Below are 15,548 nucleotides of genomic sequence, written 5' to 3'. Positions count from 1 at the left end.
TGTCACTCTCCCATATGAGAGTGGGCATCAGCGTTTAGGGGGTAAAAAATTACAATTTTAAATAGTTTAGGGAGATGATAGGACCAAACATGAGGTAAGGTGTGTCGTAGCAAAAACACTACTAGGTGAGGGGGGTAATGATGCCTTATCCCTTTTATTTTTTAAAGTTTTGATTTAAGCGTGTTATTTTTTAATCAAGACATAACTTTATTTTGAATATAAATATAATTCTAAAAAATATAGGGAGAACAACTAGTTGTAAAGTGGTCAAACTTTAGATAGTCATAACTTTGCGCTCGGACGTTCGATTTACGCGATTTTTTTTTTTATTTTGGGTATTTTTCCGAGATCTATGCGGACAAACCACCACTTGACCGAGCTGATTTTTAAAAAAACACACCTTTTATCCCATTCAATTTCAATTTCCCCCCAAATTGGCCTGAAATTTTCAGTTTTATTTACTTATAAGATGAGGATACGCAATAGATTTCGACATAAAAATCCCGGGGTAATGTAGCTGTGAATGTCAATTTCACTTCTGCGGTTTCAATTTTTGAAAATAAAGCTGACTAATTTTCTCGACATATAAAGTTGACTTAGATAACCTTACAATCAAACACTAAGTTTTTTCAAACAAAACTTACTTTGGGCACCTTTTCAACCCCTAAAATGACGATTCGAACGTATACATATCTGTCACGACCCAACCCCGTAGGCCGCGACTAGTGTCCGTGCTGGACACCCGGACGCACCCCATAACCCAAACCGGCATATTAGCAGAATATATAAATATAAAAGTCAAATGGCGTCACTAACTATCACAGATGAACAGATATAGCACGTGGAAGCCGATAAGGCTATCACAGATCATATCAACTCAAAACATATACAGAACCCACATGTATGTCTACAGACCTCTACAGAACACATCAGAATCATAAGACGGGACAGGGCCCCGTCGTACCCCTGAATAGCATACATATGTACAATGGCAAAAGATTGTACCAAAACGTAGGCTCTGAACAATAGAGCACTCCAAGATAGCAGAATATAGTCCTAAGCAAGCGGATCAGCAAATCTGTCGTCTGTACCTGCGCGGCATGAAACGCAGCCCCCGAAGAAAGAGGGTCAGTACGGAAAATGTACTGAATATGTAAAGCACGGAACGTAGTAAACAAAGTCATAACCGAAGCAGAAGGTACAGAAAATGAACGGAATATCCAGAATAGCAAAATGCTGATCATGAAGCATAAATAGTGCATGCAGAAAACATATGTCATATCTGGTCCCATTACGGGACTGGGTAAACAGAACGTGGTCGCCACCCCGACACTGGCGCCACAACACAGCATAACTCCAGAGTAGGGAATAACTCCGTAACATATCATATTATATCATATCAGAATGTGCACATGTCAAACATATCAGATGGTCATATCATATCATATCATCATATATCAGAATATGTGTACATGGCACAGCATACTCCACAACCCATGTACATGTATACCTGCCCCCTCACATCGAGGCGCGGCGAACAATGCAGTGGAATACGCGTGATAACATATCCTGGCCCGGGCTCAGTGAAGGAAGCATTGAGGCATCCACGAGTAGAGTAGTGAGAAACTATATGCATATAAATAAATTCCAAGACTCGATGGACAAATATATTTACCGACATCTGAAGGCTCAGAAACAAGTTTCGGGTCAATCCGATTTAGTATACGAAAATTATGAGCTTTTGAAGTACAAAACCTTCTAAAAGCGATTCAGAGGCCATTTTTCTTTTTTGGAAATTCAAGTAATAATCATATTAGACAACTTTCAAATATCGTTATGGATCAAATCAAACAGAGGCTTTAGAACCATATGTACATATCAAAATATATATCAAGGACCTTAGGCATATCAATTATCTTTCGAACAACATTCGGAAACATACCAACTAGGATTCTTTGAACATCATAAATACATATCAAACCATATGGAATAACTTAGGGAAGTCAAAGACATTGGCCATCCTAGTGGCTCTAAGAATATAATTTTCTTTAGAGTCATACATATACATCACTTATCTGTTCCATAAAGGTCATGCCAAAAAAAAGGTTAGGCTTTACATACCTGTTAGCGGCTATTCGTAACCCGTTCGTCTCGTCGCTCTTTTAGCCTATTTATATAAGAGTAACGTTATTGTTAGTAACTATATTATCTAGTTTACAAATCCATAGCCTATTTCTTATCGAACCTATATTCTAGCTTATACATATTCTCGTTTAAGATTTTCTATTATCTAAAATTTAGCGAAAATCCGGCAGCACTTCCCCTATATTTTCACCTATCCAAAATTTACAATTGTTCTCCTGTTGACACAGAAATACCAACAACAACATATGGATACAATCATATCTTCAATTCCTTCAATTCAACGAAAACAACATATTCATATCAACAAAATTTCAACTTTAACTTTCTAATCCTTTCGCCATATAATCCATGATAACAACAACCATACCACTAATTAAACTTAATTCACCATAGCTAGTTTAAATTGGCCCCATACGGCTCAAACTCCACTTCCATATCAACATACACAACTCTTGCAATTTTTTTCACATCCACTAATTCATACAAGGACTAAACATCTTCTAAAGTATGTAGGAAAATATTAAACCTTACCTTAATAAATTTGGCTAAAAAAATATACCGAGGAGAGAATAGTTCTTACCTAATATGGCAAAAAAAAAATAATCTTCTTCTTACTTGAAAGCTCGGAGTCAACAACACGGCAAAACGGAACGGATCGAAAAGGTGAGTAAAACCCGTATGTTTGTTCTTCATATTTCGTTAAGGATCATTGTTGCTGCCTTTGTAGCTCCTAAGAAACTTCAATTAAGAGGAGAGGAAATCTGTACGTATAGCCTTTAAATATATTGGAATGTTGCTGCCCATATTTGTTAAACTTATCTAAAACGAAATCTCAAGACTTAATTAATTGATTGTGGTCTCTCCTATTCAGCACTTTTTTTTTTTAAAATTAAAAACAAAGCTTGGCTATAGATAAGCCACGGTTAAATGCATATAGCATTAATATGAGTCATAAGTTGGCTCACTTTCATGATCACACGTGTAATAAACAATTAAAGCAGTTGTCCCCCACTAATTCAACAATTAGATCATATTTCTCCCACTTTAATTTATTCTTGATCTCAAATTATTTACATACGAAAACAATTATCATTTTTAAACACATCTCATACACTCATTTTCATAATCTTGTGGTATAGCAATAATCCATAACTATTTTTTGCACACATAAAATATTATTTACAATCACTGTCATCACATTTGTTAAGTCCTAGATTATTTCGGGATCTCAAAACTCTTTGTACCATGATCTCTTTATTTGCATACTTGAATGTGACTAAAATTCCATATAGTTCGTTATAACTTGTTCAATTTCTAAACTTTGACAAAACTTATTTTCTCCGATTCGCTTAACCTCCACGACACTTACTTATCACTTGTTAAACATAGCATAAATACTTATAACGTCATAAGTAATATTGTCCTTGAACTTATGTCAATTAACTTACGACAAATCCAATGCACAAAAGTGTGGAATTTAACAAATTCACACACTAATGGTACGAAACACTTATCCTATCAATGTAATGTTCCTTATATTTACTAAAATTAATACCTACCATTAATCCACTTATCCACGTAGTCACTACACCTTTTAATAGTAGCTATTCCATCCTTGCTGTCCCACCTAGCATTTAATATATAATACATATTTTCCAACTAAAAGGACTTTCTATATATAACACTTGTAAACAAAAAGCACCATATGCTTCCTTCTATATTTTCATCTAGTAATCACTATATCTAATTGGTAACATAGTATTCATATGGTAATAATATAGCAATGGTGCAGATATAAATATCTATCATACGTATTCCTCAATAATTCTCATAATAGAAAAAGATAGATTTTCATAAGAGAAAATAATTTATGTACCCATAACAAATAAAATCTCATTTCTAAATGTCCTCATACCGCACACATAATTAAAAATGTATCACAGAAGTACTTACAGTATTAACTATAGAAAATCATACTTATCAAATATTTACTAAAAGGGGTTTACTTAAAAGAAAATACCATATCAAGACCATATAAATAACAGTTTCAAAATTCATCAAACTTATTCCGTTACTAATGTCATTGAACTCGTACGCCTTCCAACTTGTGAAAACGCGGGATGTAACAATATCCTTCATGTATTGAGCCTACATTATTGTACGCAGAAAAAAATATCAGGTTGTATATAAAATATTGACGTTTCGGAGTCTTGACACACGACTAATCGTTGGTCAAAGTATGAAAAAACACGCTAAGTGTTGCAAAAAAAAAAAAAATTGCCAATTTTTTTTTTTAGTGCTCGCTATTTTACTGCGCTATACAAACAAAAAAAAATTCTTTAGCGCAGTAAAATACTGCGCTAAAGAAGTTAAAAACCTTTTGGCAATGGCTTTATTTTCAATAAATCTAAACCCTAAAAATAAAAAACCTTAAGGTAATGACAACAAGTCTTCAAACAAAAATGGACGTATATGTATATAGAACACCTAAACCTCAAGTTTACAAATAAAACTTACTCCGGGCACCTTTTCAACCCCTAAAATGACGATCCGAATGTTTACGTATCCTTGATGTATTGAGCCTACATTATTGTACGCCGAAAAAAATATTAGGTTCTATATAAAATATTGACGTTTCGGAGTCTTGACACACGACTAATCATTAGTCAAAGTATGAAAAAAAACATTAAGTGTTACAAAAAATAAAATTGGCCATTTTTTATTTTTTTTGGTACCGTTTCTATAACGCAGTATTTTACTGCGTTATAGATTTATTTTTTTAACAACTTCTATAAGGCAGTAAAATACTGCGCTAAAGCAGTTAACGGCTCCGTCTCCGTGAACTGATTTAGCGCAGTAATTTACTGCGCTAAAGGTAGTTTTGTAACATTTTTTTTATTGGAGTATTTTAGTTCAAAGTGATTTTTTTGGGGGCATTTTGGTTTCGGACTCTAGAAAAAATCACTATGCCCTATATCAGGATGGCAATGTGAAGTCACCTAACTCCACATACGATGGATACTGTTGCCTGGCAGCCTAGGCTAAACATGAGATTTTAAGATTTCATATGAGTTAACATTTTCATTTTACAAAATAACTTAACTGTGTCGTTGAGTCTTAGATTAGAAATACTCATTTAAAGTAAGTGGTCCCTTTAAAAAGAAAAAACTGAAAACCCAAATAAATGAGATAGTGAGTAAAACTAACTTGTGAGCATTTTGGGGTAATGAGAGTTGACATCTTTGTTGGACTCCAAAATTGGCCTTTGATAGATGTATTTTTACATAGAGCCCGTTTAGATGTGTTTATTGTTTTTGACTTATAAGCCAAAATTCATAAGTTAGGTATTCTAGCTTATGACTTTTGGCTTATTTTTGTTGTTTTGGCTTAAAAACAAGTGCTTAAAAGTTTTTTTTTTTTTTATCCAAACACTAGAAAAATGCTTAAAATCTATTTTGGCTTAGAAGCACCTAAAATAAGTCAATCCAAACAGGCTCTAGAAATTCTAGCTTTTGACTTTTAGCTTATTTTTGATATTTTGACTTAAAAACAAGTGCTTACCCAAACACTACAAACACTACAAAAGTGCATAAAAGTTAGTTAGACTTAAAAGTACCTAAACTAAGCCAATCCAAACAGGCACATAGTCAGATTTCTAAACTGCGACTGATCCACAACAAGAGATGATAAAATTGCACGAATTGTCCCTCAAATGGGCTGGTCTTTAATTTTTGTCATTTGGCAATCGAACTTATTCCGTATTGAGCATAAGTTCTTTAAGGGAAAAAGTCATGCAGGACATAACTTCTGGGATATTATGATGCAAAAACATAAACTTATTTCCTGCTAAAAAAATTAGTTGGTATGAGGCACAAAAATTAAAGACCAAAACAAAATGGGACCAAAAGATGCAAATGACCCCCAAGAGATCACTGATTGGGCTTCTTTCTTAGTGCGAGTGAAGTGCACCTGGGCCTTAACGAAATAAACGGCCCAAACAGTGTTTATTTGTAGAGTCAATTTACTAATTTACCCTCTAAATGTTGACATTATGACAGTCATCTCCACTATATATAAATTTCAGCCGTGTCCCTAAACCCTAATTCCTGTTTGCATAACCCTAGTATTGAAGGAGGTAAGAGTTACTCGCCGCCCCTAATTCCTATTTCTTTTATTTGTTAGATTGGCATTGCATAGATATTTTCTTCTGTATTTTTTAATTGTTTTTGTTTTAAGTTTTGTAAATCCTCAGTATATACAAAACAGAAAAGGGAAGAAAGGTTGTTCTTCTCTTCCATTTTATATGAAACTGTTACTCTTTGGATGGTCCTAACTATTTGTTTCACTAATCTTTATACCATTTTTAAATATATATTTTTTGACTATGAAAAATTGTGTTCCAAAGTAGGTGATGGCGCCAAAGCAGGCGAATACAGGGCTATCTGTTGGGCTAAACAAAGGCCATGTTGTCACCAAGAAGGAATTAGCTCCACGCCCTTCTGACCGAAAAGGGGTCAGTTTAATTCTTCCTTGTTGATTGCTAACTGTTTGACAACTTGGGTTTGTATTAGAATCTTTGTATTTACTAAATAAGAAATTGGGTTTTCTGAATTAGTCATGAAAACTGTGAAACAGTCGATAGTTTTGACAAAATGTCTTTTATAGGTTTTCTGCATGGTATATTGGCTGTTTTTAACACAACTCTTGTCCCTTATAGTGTAGGGTTCTCTATTACCTATACTTGTTTACTTTTGAGACTTCAGAAAAGCCTGATGCACATGATTTTGGTACAATTTATTGGATTTGGGAGTTGGGGTACACTGTGTGACATTATAACAGGTGCATGTACATCTTGTACTAGAATGGGTTGATCGAGTGGCAGGACATAAATTTATCCCTTTTGAGAGTTGAGGAGTAAATAGTCTCTTGTAGTATGTAGACTATAGGCTGTGGTGTTTAAGGGCGCCCTTCATGTACTGTTTCTTACGCAGAAATGTTTTTGGTACGGTGCTCGTCTTTTACAAATTCTTTTACCAGTGTTATTTTCATGGGAAGGATTAAATATTTTGTAGCTGGTTTCTTACGTGAGGTTTTCTATTTCTGATTTGGATCTGCACGTACTATGCTTTTGCTTGCCAATTAAACAGGTATTACTTGCATCTTTGTAACAAATCATAATCTTTTCTTTCCATTTTATTGGTCTTTATTAGAAAACAAGCAAAAGAGTCCACTTTGTGAGGAGCCTTATCAGAGAGGTTGCTGGATTTGCTCCATATGAGAAGAGGATTACCGAGCTTCTCAAAGTTGGAAAGGACAAGCGTGCCTTGAAGGTAGCCAAGAGGAAGTTGGGTACTCACAAGAGGGCAAAGAAGAAGAGAGAAGAGATGTCTAGCGTTCTCCGTAAGATGAGGTAATGTCTTGATTATTATTGCTTTTACTATAGAAGCTGGTCATTGCTGTTATTTTCTTGCTGAAGAAGGCTACTACAAGCCTTGCCAGGTATCTCATGTTTCATTCCTTTTTCTTGACTCGTACAGGGCTACTGGAGGTGCTGAAAAGAAGAAGTGATATGCTTGCTTCCTCCACAATTGATGATTGAAGAACCCAGTTAACTCACTAGCTTTTATATTTGCAATGTACTTTTGTTTTCAAGAAAGGAGACTTGTGATTAGAAGGATTTCCCCATTTATGTTTCATGACGATTTTGGAACTAGTGATATTTTAGACATTTTTGCAAATTGCGTGCTTTTCTTAGCAGCACTAGTCGTAATTATCTGCTTTTGATCTACTTCGATGTGTATTGTCTGATTCAACTGCCTCTGAGAAGAAAGAGTAACAAATCTTTGACGGTTCAATCCTGTTGAAATATGTGCGTAACAAGTAACAACTAATTTTAGGTGTATCCCATTAGAGAAAAATGAAGCCATTGCTTTTAGACAATCTTACCTAGTTTAGGTTCTGTGACTAATAGATGAATTATAGTCTTCAGGAAACTACGCACCATTGCTGTTCCAAACATGTTTGTCTCAGAAAATCCGAGGACACAACTACGAGCACTACAAGTGACATAGCTCCAACTAGAGGGCAAAAAAATTATTTTGGCCTAATGTACACGACTGATGGTCAATTGGAAACAACCTCTACCCCATAAAGGTAGAGGTGAGGTTTGCGTACATCCTACCCTTTCCGGACTACAGGATTACACTAGGTATATTGTTTTTGTACAAGAGCGATACAAGAATATGCACTATTGGGTTCACTCAAGTCTTGCATTTCTGCGATATTTTCTCAATTACTCCTCTGTTATCTCCTGCAAATCGCTTTCCATCCTTGAGACCTGAGCCAGTATCAATTTGCATCTGGTTCACAGCTACCATTTTCGAGATAGCATTATCCCTTAGCACTGCCATTCGTGAGCCTGCTTTCAGTGCCCATTCCTTGAGCGCAAAGATTACAAAGAGTATCTTTCCATTATGTTATGAATCATCTCTTTTGATTTCCCTCTTACAGTATCAGCCATTTCCTTGAGCTTGTCCCTCAAACTTTCAGCTCTATTCAGTCTTTTCAACTGGCTGATTTCCAGCATGTAGCATCAGTTTTCGTTTCTTCTTGTAGGTCATTGTCAACTATACCAGTTTGATGCCTTGCCTCCCAATGGTCTCAAACCGCCCCTTTTTTCTTGCTCTCTAGCTCTTTTAGCCTCATCTTCAGTCCAAGCTCTGGGTGCAAGATTAAAACAGAATGAGCTAAAGGCGAAATGCAACTGGAAAGGGTGGAAAAACTTTTAGCAATAGTATGAAACTGTTGAACCAAATGAAAGATGACTAGTTAAATGTTTCGACATGTAAATATGCAAGTGCAGAATATCAGCTGCTTTAATATAGCCAGCGCCCTGTTGCCCATTGTCAGCTATGCTTTAACAAATGCGATCGACTTATAATTTGACAAAACATAATTCAAGTTATGAAGCTTAGAAAAAACACCAGAGGACACGAAAAGATGAAGCCTGAACTGGGACCAAGAACCCATCAATTGAGTTTCTGTTAATTCCAGCTTCTCTCCAGTGAATTTTGTCAAAATTAGAGGTGGCAACATCAGGAGAGAAATTATTAAAAGGAAGAACATTTCGGCACACTTTTCTTATCTTTCCTTCACCAGATAGTGTTTTCAAGCAGAACTGACTCTCATGATAAATCATGCTGTCACAACTTCCTGAGAAATCTAGAAGTCATTGAATCACGTAAGACTCTTCATGAGTGTAGGGTGGTAAGGGGGTGGGAGAGGAAACAAGCAGTGGCAGAGCCAGGATTTTCACCTAGGGGGTTCAAAAATATGAAGAAGTGATAACATCTACTATATATACATAATAAATAATTTAACCTTGTATATACAGTGTAATACAGTGCATTCTGCAGTTGAAGTACCGCATTTCAAAAACTAAGCACCTATCAGATGTCTTTCTCAGCTTAAGCTTTCAACATAAGACTAGCTGCTGGTATAAGGATCTTTACAACTCGCAATTGAACACAAAATGCATGTACATTGACATTGTTATTTCACAAGGCAATCCTAGAATACTACGCCGCCAATATTATTCTCAAAGTGAGGAAAAGTACTTCACCACAAGCTTAATCAAGACATTCACTAAATTAAACAATGTTTCAATCCCAAACTAGTTGAAGTCTACTATCATCTCTATCAGTTCCACATTATGCAGGCTGACGTTACTTCGATACTTCTATAATAACGCACTCACCTGAGCTTCAAATGAAGAAGCAGCTGAGATACTTGATAATTTTCTTGGAGAGAATTCATCTCTGCTCTATGTATAAATGAATGTTTGAAGAGAATTCATCTCTTCTCTACGTATAAATGAATGTATGTATCTCTTCTATCTTCAGTTCGTTTTTTATTCTACGAGAAAGTGATGTCCAGTGGCTGGAATCAGAGAACAGCTATATAAGCTTGTTGAATTCAACAGAATAACCTGTTATCGGATATACATATCTTTTAAATTGAACAGGCATGCCCTTTATTAATAAACTTATTTGCTTTTTACCCATGAATTTTGAAATGAGTATATGGAAGAATTGAGCTAATTTCATCATCTCATATCCTTACACAATCTGTTTCATCTCTCTTTGGGTGGACAATGATTCCGCTGTACAAGAACAAAGGTGTCATCCAGCGTTGAAATAACTATAGGGGTATTAAGCTGCTTAGTCACACTATCAAAGTTTGGGAAAGGGTGGTGGGTGAGGTAGGGCGTGTCTATTTCCGAGAACCAGTTCGAATTCATGTCGGGACACTCAACTACAGAAGTCATTCATCTTGTTAGAAGGCTGGTGGAGCAATACAAGGAGAGTAAGGACTTTCACATGGTGTTCATCGACCTAGAAAAGGCATATGATAAAGTCCCAAGGGAGGTTCTATGGAGATGATGGAGATGTTTGGAGGCTAGAGGTGTACTGGTGGCGTATAATAGGGTGATCAAGGACATGTACAATGGAGCCAAGACCCAGGTAAGGATGGTGGGAGAGAGGGGGGAGGGGGGTTGGGGCGGGGCTCGGACGATATTGTTTTGATGAGACCTGCAACAGAGTTAATGCTAAGTTGGAGGTCTGGAGACAGACTCTAGAGTCCAAAGTATTTAGGTTGAGCAGAACCAAGACGAAATACTTGGAGTGCAAGTTCAGTGATGTAGAGCGTGAGGCGGCCGTGGAAGTAAGGCTTGAGACACAGGCCATCCAAAAGCGTGGAAGTTTTAGGTATCTTGGGTCCATCATCTAAGATAATGGGGTGATTGATGGTGATGTCACACACCGTATTGGGGCAAGGTGGATGAAATGGAAGCTCGCCTACGGAGTCTTGTGTGATAAAAAGGTGCCACCAAAACTTAAAGGCAGGTTCTATAGAGTGGTAATTAGACCTACTATGTTGTATGGGGTGGAGTGTTGGCCAATCAAGAAATCTCACGTCCAGAAGATGAAGCTTGCGGAAATGAGGATGGTGCGATGAATGTTTGGGCCTAGTAGGAAAGATAGGATTAGAAATGAAGTTATCTGGGACAAGGTGAGAGTGGCGCCCTTAGTGGAGGACAAGATGCGGGAAGGGGAGGCCGAGATGATTCAGACATGTACAGAGGAGATGCACAGAGGTCCCAGTGCGGAGGTCTGAGAGGTTGGCTAGATAGTTTGAGGAAAGGTAGAGGTAGGCCGATGAAGTATTGGGGAGAAGTGATTAGACAAGACATGAAACAGTTGCAGCTTACCGAAGACATGACATTAAATAGAAGGTTCTGGAGGACGAGGATTAGGATAAAAGGTTAGTAGAACGTTGTCTCGTGTGTCCTCCCATACTAGCTAGCGACCTGGCGTAGTATTATCTTTGTAGCTTCCTACCCTTCGATTTTTTGTTACTATCTACTGTCTCTTGTACTTCGTTTATCGTATTAGTTTGCTGTAGTTTCTGTTAATTTTCTATAGTACTTTGACATGACTTCTTTACTTTTATCAATTTTTATCTGACCTTTTTGTCATGTTTTCTCTTGAGCCGAGAGTCTTTCGGAAATAGTCTCTCTACCTTTCAAGGTAGGATAAGGTCTTCATACACTCTATCCTTTCCAGACCCCACTTGCGAAATTACACTGGGTGTGTTGTTTGTGGAAGAAACTCCTACTTCAACCAAGTTCATTAATCGGCCATAATTTGAATGGAGGAGAATATTGTCAAGTAAAAAATAAAGTTTTAGCATATTTTTGTAGTACAAGTTTGTAAAAACTGATATGAATTTAATAGCAACTCCTAGAAGAACGATCGAGTTTGGAGGAAAACAGTGACTGCAAAAGAGCATCGGTAATACTTTTTTTTGCGCGGATTGCCCTTCTTTTGGGGTGGTCTTTAAATTTTGCCCTTCAAATTTGTGGTCTTTAAATTTTGCCCCTCATATTTGTGGTCTTTAAGTTTTGCCCTTTGCTTGGAAAGGTGGGCGAATACATGAAGTTCTGGGTTCGAACCCCCGCTCAGGCATAAAATAAAAAAAAAAAATCACTAGGCAGGACTGGGGGAGTGTATGCTGGATCCAGCATACAATCTTTAAGGAAAAGCTAAAGTTATGTCGGATCCGGCATAACTAAAAGTCTTCCCCATAAGGCAGAATTTTTCGTAAGACATAGTTTAGTTATGCCTTATGGGGCAGAATTTTAGTTAAGGCATAACAAAATTATGCCCCGTAAGGCAAGAACTTTTCTTAAGGCATAGACTTTGCCTTATAAGGCAAAGTTTAAGTTATGCCTTAAGGAAAAGTTCCGCCTTATGGGCATACTTTTAATTATGTCTTTGGGCACACTTTTTAGTTAAGGCATAACTAAAAGTTTACCTTGAAAAGTAAAAAAAATATATATATATGCTTCAAGGCAAAGTCTGCCGGAGGTGGCAGACTTCTAGTTAAACACAACTAAAAGTCTGCCGGAGGGGGCATAGCAAAATTTAAACTTTGCCTTATAAGGCAAACTTTTAGTTATGGCTTAAGGAAAACTTACGCCTTATGGGGCATACTTTTAGTTATGTTTTATGGGACACACTTTTAGTTAAGGCATTACTAAAAGTTTACCTTGAAAAGTAAAAAAAAAAAAATACGTATATATGCTTCAAGGCAAAGTCTGCCCCCTCCGGCAGACTTTTAGTTAAACATGACTAAAAGTCTACCGGAGGGGGCATAGCGAAATTTAAACTCTGCTTTGCAAATTTTTTTAAAATTTTTGACTGAGCGGGGGTTCGAACCCGGAACCTATGGGTTTTAGCCGAAGGGCAAAATTTAAAGACCACAAATATGAGGGGCAAAATTTAAAGACCACAAATATGAGGGGCAAAATTTAAATACCACCCCAAAAAAGGCAATTCTGCGAATTGCCCTCGGTAATATAGCATCGAATTTGATCATCCATTTGGTGGAGTTCTTACTCCCAACTCTTTTATTTACACCCTATGTTTCATAATAAGTGGTGTTTTTAGTTTATACACACCTATTAAGAAATTGCTCACTACTAAAAAAGAGGAGTATTTTTAATAACTTATCCCTAATCAAATTTTACCTATTTTTAAGTTACATCTTTCCTAGAAAAACTAGTTAATGATTCTTGATTATGTAAATAAGAGTAATTTTAGAAGAATAAGATCAATTTCCTTTTGAAATACTAAAACATCACTTATTTTGAAACAAAATGAAAAGCCTAGAACACTATTTACTTACAAACGGAGAGAGTATCTTTTTATCCCTATTCTCGACGTCCAAAATAGGCATTAAGATGGGTCACTACACTTAATTCATTTTATTAAGCGTATTAAATGATGAGCAAGATATTTTAGTGACTTGCGTGACAAAGAAAAAGTAACTTTTGTTCTATAGACCATCAATGAAAACTTCCATCCAGCCAGTTGCAATGCTTTTAGTTTTAGCTACATAACCTATTGAAACAGATTACCTAGACGTATGAATTGTGTCCAAAGACCTGGAAACTTATTCTTCTCTTAGACCTCATTTGTACAGAAATTCAGCATTGCTATTCAATCACAGACTTAATTTCAAATGCTTATTCGCAACCGGAAAATCAGCTGGAACTCAACTAACCAGACAGTACAAAGAATATGTTCCAGATTGATTCTTTACAAGTAAAATGCAGTAAATGAATATGTTATTCTTTTTATTGTTGGTAATTAGCCCGACATTGTCCCTTTATGAAGTTTGATTTTTCCCTGGGCTGATGGGTGGTTGCAGGCACCCCGTGTAATTAGTCGAGGTGCGTGCAAGCTGGCTGGACACCAAGGTTATAAAAAAAAAAAAAAGATACTAAATCACTTTGTTTCTAAATATGTTCATTTGATCATACAATCTTCTATGTTCTGGTAGCTTTAGGTTGCATCAACACAGTAGATGAGAGGAGCGATATGCTTTTCTACCCTTTTCAAACAAATATTTTTTGTATTTTAGATTTTCTTTAGGTTAATTGATAGGCATCATGTATATTGAAGGGAGATTCTTCGCCTTGTATCTGTAAGGAAGAAGATAACATAGTTGATAATCATTATAGCGGAGGCAAAAAATGCTAGGTAATTTCTTCTCATCTACCTAAGTCTCAGTGGGCAGAGTTACATGTTACCTGTGTTGGTGGGAGGTAGCAGGTACCCAGTGGAATAGTCAGGGTGCGCGCAAGTTGGTCCAAACACCGCCATCATAAAACATATATAGTTGATAATCATTTGAAACTAGGTGGTTTTCCTCTTTATCTTGTACTTCTTTATTAACGACGACGATGATTGAAATTGCATAATAACATCTAAGATGTTTCCAAATTTGTGTTTTGATTTTATTTTGAATTGTTTGTTTCTACTTATAATCGTTTTTTTTTTCCAGGTGTTCTCAGCTTTTGGATTTGTCCATAAGATTACTACATTCGAGAAAACTGCTGGCTTCCAGGTCAGTATGTTATTGAAGTTGGATTTGATCAACTTTGATTGGTCTTGTTATGTCTCTAGTCCATCGATTCAGCTGATAAAGTCCACCACTCTCCATCGGAACCTTTTCAGGCGCTAGTGCAATTTACTGATGCAGAAACTGCGACTTCTGCGAAGGAAGGATGCCCTTGATGGAAGAAGCATTCCCAGGTGATTGTGGATTTATATTTCAGATTGGGGTACATTGGGGCTCGACATCTTTGAAGAGCTTTTTAAGAATCTACCAAAGGGGTACACGCATGTTCCTTGACCATTCCATATCTCATTATATATTCGCATTTAATGCCCCTTAGGTTCATTGTAATTCTAATGATGTGGTCTGTGTACTGCTAAAATATGCAGCTTAAATGTTGCTAAAGAATCTATTCATTACAACCGGTGAGCTTGCATCTTCTAGCTTAATAAATATTAGCTGATCCTGCTTAAAAGGTGCTGGACAGATGAGATTTTTGCTTAGACTTGCTGTCAGCTAGCTGTTTCGATGTGCATATGCTCAAAGACTACTATGATATTGTAAAGAAGAAAAATACCACAACGTCTTTACATCCATCATCAGCTGTTCAATATCAGTACAATTTAGTCCTCTTTTTTTGTGAGAGAGTAGCCATTGACCTATATTGTTATTCTCTCTGCATTAGGTATTTGATTCCGGAGCTGGGACCTTGTTCTCTCAAAATAACATATTCGGCACATACTGATTTGACTGTGAAGTTTCAGAGTCATCGTAGCAGGTAGAACTGATATCTCTCTCCCTCACACAGAGAACTCCCCCCTCCTCTTTTTCTGCTAAGCAGACATTCATGATGATGGCTTATTCTATTTTCGGAAAATCAGCTGTACATATTGCATAAAAGTCGGCCAAACAAAAGTTATCAGTGCCAGGTATGTTAA

General features: G+C 36.5%; 1 protein-coding gene and 2 long non-coding RNA genes across 4 annotated transcripts; 2 read left to right on the top strand and 1 right to left on the bottom strand.

Annotated features, from left to right (window-relative positions):
• Positions 1–835: 835 nt before the first annotated feature.
• LOC132639299 (uncharacterized) lies at positions 836–3,277 on the bottom strand. Its single transcript, XR_009582100.1, has 3 exons — positions 2,726–3,277; positions 2,122–2,167; positions 836–1,091 (listed from the first exon to the last, which is right to left on the bottom strand). It is a non-coding gene; the product is annotated as an uncharacterized LOC132639299 (long non-coding RNA).
• A 2,887-nt stretch (positions 3,278–6,164) lies between these two features.
• On the top strand, positions 6,165–7,883 carry LOC132639288 (large ribosomal subunit protein eL36z-like). 2 transcript variants are annotated; one of them, XM_060355747.1, is made up of 4 exons: positions 6,165–6,280; positions 6,554–6,658; positions 7,356–7,555; positions 7,683–7,883. In XM_060355747.1, exons 2-4 carry the CDS (start codon positions 6,557–6,559, stop codon positions 7,711–7,713), a joined length of 333 nt encoding a protein of 110 aa, XP_060211730.1. In that variant the 5' UTR covers positions 6,165–6,280; positions 6,554–6,556; the 3' UTR covers positions 7,714–7,883. The 2 variants fall into 2 exon arrangements, with proteins under 2 accessions (XP_060211730.1, XP_060211733.1); XM_060355750.1 differs by having other exon boundaries at positions 6,233–6,280; positions 6,551–6,658.
• A 6,020-nt stretch (positions 7,884–13,903) lies between these two features.
• Positions 13,904–15,534, top strand: LOC132639287 (uncharacterized). Its single transcript, XR_009582098.1, has 3 exons — positions 13,904–14,619; positions 14,730–14,888; positions 15,296–15,534. It is a non-coding gene; the product is annotated as an uncharacterized LOC132639287 (long non-coding RNA).
• The last annotated feature ends 14 nt before the right edge of the window (positions 15,535–15,548 follow it).

This window comes from Lycium barbarum, chromosome 1 (assembly GCF_019175385.1).
Source record: "Lycium barbarum isolate Lr01 chromosome 1, ASM1917538v2, whole genome shotgun sequence".
Lineage (NCBI taxonomy): Eukaryota > Viridiplantae > Streptophyta > Magnoliopsida > Solanales > Solanaceae > Lycium > Lycium barbarum.
This window is presented reverse-complemented; position numbering and strand designations above follow the sequence as displayed.

Excerpts from the sequence above, each read along its gene's own strand:
- LOC132639288 (XM_060355747.1), top strand. The coding sequence starts at position 6,557 with ATGGCGCCAAAGCAGGCGAATACAGGGCTATCTGTTGGGCTAAACAAA. Across the intron at positions 6,659-7,355 it reads GCCCTTCTGACCGAAAAGGG|AAAACAAGCAAAAGAGTCCA; the intron begins GTCAGTTTAATT and ends GGTCTTTATTAG. Across the intron at positions 7,556-7,682 it reads AGCGTTCTCCGTAAGATGAG|GGCTACTGGAGGTGCTGAAA; the intron begins GTAATGTCTTGA and ends TGACTCGTACAG.